The 6769-nt window shown below is 51.7% G+C and overlaps 1 protein-coding gene across 1 annotated transcript; it reads right to left on the reverse strand.

Moving 5' to 3' along the window:
* On the reverse strand, positions 1–5967 carry HOXB1 (homeobox B1). The gene is made up of 2 exons (XM_048517712.1): positions 5155–5967; positions 1–2179 (listed from the first exon to the last, which is right to left on the reverse strand). Exons 1-2 carry the CDS (start codon positions 5798–5800, stop codon positions 1842–1844), a joined length of 984 nt encoding a protein of 327 aa, XP_048373669.1. The 5' UTR covers positions 5801–5967; the 3' UTR covers positions 1–1841.
* Between the last annotated feature and the right edge of the window lie 802 nt (positions 5968–6769).

Consider the following 6769-nt stretch of genomic DNA (forward strand, 5'->3'; position numbering starts at 1 on the left):
TTGGAGTGCACAAGCTAATCTAGTTCACCAGATAAGCCTCCACAGCTCAAGTGGCAGAGCGGGGAATCAAAACCCAGTTCTCCAGATTAGAGCGCACCTGCTCTTAACCACTACACCACGCTGGCCGTCTACACCACACAGGGTCAGTGTGCTGGAGAACTTCTTGAGAGTTTGAGCCAGCTCTGACCTCCAACCCACATATATTTCCTATAGAAAGCCCTTACGTCCAGCAGACCACGCTTGAAGGCTGGGAGTGTTTGTTTTGTCCTCTTGCTGCAGATGAGCTTCTCTGCACCCCAATCTCCCTCCCCCTGGGCAACATTTCAAGCACTCCTTGATGATATCTCTTTTGGCTGCTGGAGAGACTGGGTGCAGTCTCACAATTCTGAAATATGCTGGGTTTAGATGGTATCCTGCCTGACAAGGGAAGGAGCGCCTTTATACTAAAGCAATATTTTCTTGGCTTAGAGTTCTATGAGATCTGGATGTTTGCATATTCTTTTGCCCTGGAAAGCTTGTTTACTCTTGGCCTCTGTCCGTTACATATACTCAAATTCAGTACATATACTGTCCCATTTCATATACTGAAATAAGATTTTGGATTATCAGTATTGGAGGAGGTGGGGGGGGAATAAGACTGGCCTACCTTACAAGGCTGTTGAAAGGGTTCTTCCAAAATAAGGCATCTGAACAGTGAAAATAAATCCTGGCTACGATCCCATCAAAGCAATATCTAGACAATATGATGAGCCCTTTCTGCTAGACCCTGTCCCACCATTATATAATTATTATAATTAATTCCGCAATAACATTACTACTGCTATCAAAGGCAAATCGGAAAGATCCGTAAGCTAGCTAGGAACGGTAAACTACCTGAGCCATTCACATCTGAGCCAGATGAGATCCGTGATAGCAAATTGCAAGCAACCCATCTGTCCCGGGGTTGTTACCAAGAGTGAGGCACAGTTCTGTACTAGTGCAAAGCTGACATACTTTGGGTGTGGGGGTAGAAAAGGGATTTTCCAAGGCCTCTGCGAAGCATCAAGTGAATGTGTGCCTCGTTCCATGCTGTAGAACTGCTTTAAATAAAATGTACAACCGTTATCTACAGGTGACGGCTCTGCAACCCCAAAAAGTTGTTCCGGTCACCAAAAAGAAAGCTCGAGCATCCCAAGTTGCTTAAGAAGGGGGGGGGGGAGCGTGTTCCAGTGCATTGCCTGGCTTTTGAGGAAGGGAAGAAGCACCCCTGAGATGAGTCATAGTGCCCCACTGGGCATTAAAGAGACAGGCACTGTTGGGGGAGTCATGGTTTCAAATGCAGAAGCGGTGGGGAAGGGCTGCTCCCGCTCCCCTCCAGGCCTTTAACCCTCAGCTGTTTTGCAAGAAGAGGCTGTCAGAGAGGGGATTCCCCCCCCCCCCCAGGCATGTCTTTCAAGGGGGCAGCAAGATGGATTGCAACTCCTCTTCCTCAGCAGTGAAACCCATGGCAGGGGAGAGCGGCGCTCTGTGTGAGCCTGCAGTCACAGCAAAAAGTCCAGAGGGGGGGGGGGGTTAGGGTTGAAAATCTGCAGCCCCCTCCATGCCAGGAAGCATGAGGAAGAATGAGGCTCTTCCCGCTTGTGCCAGTTGGCATGCCTTGGCGATGTGAGCCTGGGTCTATTGGAGACGCCCACGGGACCACCTCGGCTTTTGAAACATGGTCATCTTGAGGGGCATGCCATGTGCCTGCACATAAACATCCAGGTTCTGTGCAAGAAGTAGCTGCTTCCTTAAAGGGAGGGGGTGAGTGTCACGGTTAGGGGGGAGGGGAAGGACCCTGTGTGTTAACCCCTTGGTGACCTTCAAGAAGACACGGAGCTGGGGGATGCGTTGGGAGTGGAGGACCGGCTGGATCTGTCCGAGGCTGTCTCGCTGGGTTCCTTGGCCGTGGAGGAGGCCAGCGAGGCGAAGCCGGCCAGGCCTTCCTTCTCCCTCTTCTTCTGTTTCATCCGCCGGTTTTGGAACCAGATCTTCACCTGGGTCTCGTTCAGCTCCAAGGTGGCCGCGATCTCCACCCGCCTGGCTCGGGTCAGGTACTTGCTGAAGTGGAACTCCTTCTCCAGCTCAGTCAGCTGCTTGGTGGTGAAGTTGGTCCGGATGGTGCTGGGGTGCACCGCCAAGCCGTAGTCGGATGCTCGAGCTGTGCCCACCGCAGGCCCAAGCGCCAGGGGGAAAGAAGCAGAGGACTCGGGTGAAAACAGCCCTGGCTCCTGACTTGAACGCTGCCCCCCCTCTACCCCAGAGGGATCCTCACCTGCATGGCAGAGATCTGCACTCTGTGCAAGCTCAGAGGCACGCTTGCCTCCAGAAATAGATGAGTCCCCCTCTCCCTATAAAGCCTGCCTGGAAGTCTCCACCCCCTCTGATTGGAACATCTGCCCCCTAATTCTAAACCTAAGGTTCCAATTGGGGAGGAGGGTTGACATTCTCTTGGTCATTACCATTTTTAAACCCATTAAAAAGCTAATGAGTCTCTTTGTTTTTATTCCTAGGCTCTTATCTCCTTTGTGCACTGTCTTGATTGACGGATAACACGTCTTTCTCCAGTGGCCCTCGAGGAGACCTACCCAAGGATCTCTGTCACTGCACCCATGAGACCCTCTTGCCTTCAACGAGGTGACAGAATCTAGTGCTTTTGGATAGGCGGCAATTATTGTTGTTATTCGTTTAATCAAATAAATCTATCAATTGGATTCCCAAGCTTTGAGAATGTGCTTTAAACCCTGCTAGCATCTCGATTAAAAACAATCTCTAAAAACCCTACCTGAGCTCAAGTTTCAAAACTCAGTTTTTTGCTAGGAAATCTTCTTTAATCCCAGCCCATGTGAATTCTCTATAGTTAGTGATGTGGGAAAGGTACTTTGCACCTGCTCAAAAGCACTGTCACCTACTCCGAGCTTGGATTCTGGAAACCTCTGCGGGTCTCGAAGGTGGTGCTGGATTCGAATCTAACCATCCTACTGCAGACCAGCGCAGCCACTCTCTCTGAAACCACCTGAACTTCCTGTGCATGAATCCAGGCCGACCTTTCCAAGTTACTCAGACACAAATGAAACCAGCCTGGTGCAATGGCTAAGAGCGACTGATTCTAATCTGGGGAACCAGGTTTGATTTCCCGCTCCTCCACATGAGGCCGGCTGGGTGACCTTGGGCCAGTCACAATTCTCTTCCAACTCATTCAGTCCCACCTACCTCACTTGTGGGGAGAGGGAGGGAAAGAGTTTTGTACGCCACCCTGAGAGTCCTTGGGTAGAACAAAGCGAGTATAAATCTGCAACCACCCGCCTTGCCTTTCTGCCGCATTTGCGCAGCCTATACTAAGAAGAGTTTGAATTTATACCCTTCCCCCCTTTCTCTCCCATTAGGAATCTCAAAGGGGCTTACAAATTCCTTTCCCTTTCTTTTCCCACCCACTTTGTGAGGTAGGGGAGGCTGAGAGAGTTCTGAAGAACTGCGACTAGTCCAAGGTCAGCCAACAAGTTTCCTGTGTAGGAGCAGGGAAACAAATCTGGTTCGCCAGATAAGAGTCCACCGCTCATGCGGAGGAGGGGGAGTGGAGAAATCGAACCCGGTTCTCCAGATTAGAGTCCACCTGCTCTTAACCACTATACCACTCAAAACCCTTCCCTTAATTCAAGCCTTTCCAAGTCCTGCTACTGCTTTCAAACTCATTTCCTTTTTCCTTTTTAACCCCAGTTCGGTGGTGGTGGTGATCCCTATCTTCTATTCCTGCTTAAATGAGAACTTGCTTAACAGTTCTATTCCTGCTTAAAAGAGACTTCCACCTAGACTCTTGGACCCTCACTATAAGGAAGTTGGGGCTGATTTGCCCAGGGCAGACACACTCCTGCTTGCCAGGCGCTAGATTCCAAGGCCCCTTCTGCACATGCAGAATGATGCACTTTCAATCCACTTTCGATGCACTTTGCAGCTGGGTTTTACTGAGCGGAATAGCAAAATTCACTTGACCACAATTGTGAGAGTGGTTTGAAAGTGCATTATTCTGTATGTGCGGGAGGGGCCCAAGAGCATCATGAATCCTAAATGGACCCAGGCAAGGAATAAGCATCCAGCACTGGTCCTGCCACCAAGGCACTATCTTCCTTTCTCTTTTAAGCTATCTTCCTTTCTCTTTTAACGTCCAGTGGATACATCTAGAGCGTTCTGGTTGGGGAGGGGGGACTGGCTGATTCCTCTTGCGCCTGGGAATCATTCACACATCCAAGAAACCGCTGGATGCCGCAGTCACCACGTGATGCACAGATGTGCCTGATCCAACCCTAGGTCTCCCAACGGGGGGCCAGGCTAAAACTGGAGAGGAACCCCCATCAGGAGAAAAGATACTGGGGTCTCTACGTGCCTCCTTGCCTCTTCTCCGCCCCCTAAACCCTCCAAGCCAGACGATTCCCTCCCGACCTTGCTGCTGTTGGACGGTTTCCTGGCCAGTTCAACTCCCACCTTCCTTCCTGCAGTTTTGAACCCACGGCTCCCTATCAGATCATGAGAAACCTTTCTCAGTTTTCTGGCATCTTAGGAAACGGATGAAAATGGTTACCTTGTATTTCCCACAGAGCCGGGTGTAATGATTAAGAGTGGCTGAGTCTAATCCGGGTTTCCCCACTCCTCCACAGGAGAGGTGGACATACCTAAGGAACAAGGTTCAATTCCCTGCACCTCCCCATCAAGCCTACTGAGTGACCTTGGGCTAGTCCCAGTTCTCGGAGTTGCCAAACCATCTCTGAGTGTCTCTCGCCTTGAAAACCCTGTGGGGTCGTCCTTAACTCAGCAGCTACTTGACGGCGTGCTCCACCACCCATTTCCCACCCACCAGCCCATCCTCAGCTAGAAGCGCTCCCCACATTCTATGGGTTGGATCCCCACATTTTATGGGTTGTTCTCTGGATGGAAAAAAGGGATGGAAGGTATTTGATGTGGCAGAAGAAGAAGAATCGCTTCTCTGAAGCCAGACCAAAGAATGCCCTGTCTCCAACACCAACAGGGGTCCCTTCAGATGCTTCTAAGATGCTCCTGAGGTGGAGCTCCTCTGTCCTCCTCCTTTCCCGCCCTCCTGGGAAGGATCCTGGCCAAAGGTTACTTACTCGGGAAGAGCTTTACCTGTTTTGGGAAGGTTCCTTTTCACTTTCATCCAGTCAAAGGTCTGGGTGCTGCTGGAAGCCATGGGGCACAGCTGGGCCGAGCAAGGCCGCGGGTCTTTGTCCTCCTGCAAGGACGGGGAAAGGTTGCCAACCCCCCCTGGCAAGTAGCCACCGGGCTCGGGCCCATACAGCTGCGGCTGGAACTGGCCACAGAAGCCCCCATCGGACAAGCCTCCCAGGCTGGAAGAAGAGGTGGTGGCAGAAGACCCATTGCTCGGGTAGACCGAGGGCTGGAAGTACGCTCCATCCGTCGTCTCCTGCGGGTTGAGGTAGAACTGCTGGCTGACCAAGCTGGGGTTGCAGTTGGGGGTCGAGAATCCCCCTCCTCCCGGCTGAGAGGACCCTGCGAAGGAGATGCCCAGGCCAGCTGGGTTGGGAGGGAGAGGAGGAGGGTAGCAGGAACTCGGCTGGGGGTGGGCGTGGGGCCCACCAGCGCCAACCCCTGTCCCCCCAAAGTGTCCCTCGGAAGCGTAGTTGTCACAGGAAGGAGGACTGCTTGAGCAAGCTGGGAAGGAAGAGGTCCCTGGGTCGAGGAGCTGGTAATCCTTGGGCGCGTAGGCGCTGGTCCCCCGGTTACAAATGGCATAGTCTAAGAAGAAGTTCATTCTAGGTATTGTTCCTTTGCCAATGATGGAAGAGGGTCGCCCTGTTTCAGGGGGATTCCTTCTGCCCTACAACCTTTGGATAGTATGTCAAAGTTAACCCCCCCCCCCAAAAAAAAAAGAGGGAGAGAGAGCCACCCTTCCCATCTAGGGCTTCCCAGCCTTGGCGCCCCCACACCCCCACCCCTCCTTCCAAGAGCCTTCAGAATGGGGGAATGAGGTGGGGGCGGGCTGGGAGGGGGGGGGCCCGGACCACGTGGTCGCCCGCAAGCCCAATGAGCAGAGGCCTCCCGAAGTTTGTCAGATATCTACCATCATCCATCAAGCCCTTGACATTTGCATGACAAAGGGGCTTCAATCAAACTTTTCCCCATCGATCTGACGAACAACACGGGCGCGTCAAAAAAAGGTTTCCCCTCAAAGACTTTGGATGGGGTGGGGGAGGAAGTGAAAGAAAAGGGTGGGGGAAATGCAAGGGTGGGGGGAGAGAGAGAAAGAGTTAGGACTATTCAGGCCCCGCTATGCAAAAGGGCACCCTCCTCCCCTTTTTCTAATTCATAAGGGGGTGCCAAAAATCACCAGAACTTTTCTGCCCCAAACCGAAATCCGAGAGTTTTTTGCCCCAATTCCGGCAGCCAGCGACTCACCTAACCCAGAGGGAGAGAAAGAACGAGGTAGGGACTGCGACATTCTCGAAGGGAAGAAATTCTCTCCCCCCCCCCCTTAAGACAAATTAATCACCAAGAAGATACTTAAACGTTTATGGGATTTGTTTAAAGTGCTTCTTGATTCCTCCACCCCCCCTCTTTTAAAAAGAAAAAGAAAAGGCCCAAATGGTTTTGCTTTGCCTTTCAGCCTTTTATGTCTGCAGCAGCCTGTTTAAGAGCAATTTAATTCAATCAACATTCTAATGAGTTGTGAAATAAAGTTAGAAACACCATTGTCTTGGGGTGGGGTGGGGGGAATGGGAAC

Source organism: Sphaerodactylus townsendi, linkage group LG15 (assembly GCF_021028975.2).
Source record: "Sphaerodactylus townsendi isolate TG3544 linkage group LG15, MPM_Stown_v2.3, whole genome shotgun sequence".
In the NCBI taxonomy this organism is placed as follows: Eukaryota; Metazoa; Chordata; class Lepidosauria; order Squamata; family Sphaerodactylidae; genus Sphaerodactylus; species Sphaerodactylus townsendi.

Excerpts from the sequence above, each read along its gene's own strand:
- HOXB1 (XM_048517712.1), bottom strand. The coding sequence starts at position 5,800 with ATGAACTTCTTCTTAGACTATGCCATTTGTAACCGGGGGACCAGCGCC. Across the intron at positions 2,180-5,154 it reads AAGGAACCTTCCCAAAACAG|CTCGAGCATCCGACTACGGC; the intron begins GTAAAGCTCTTC and ends CGGTGGGCACAG.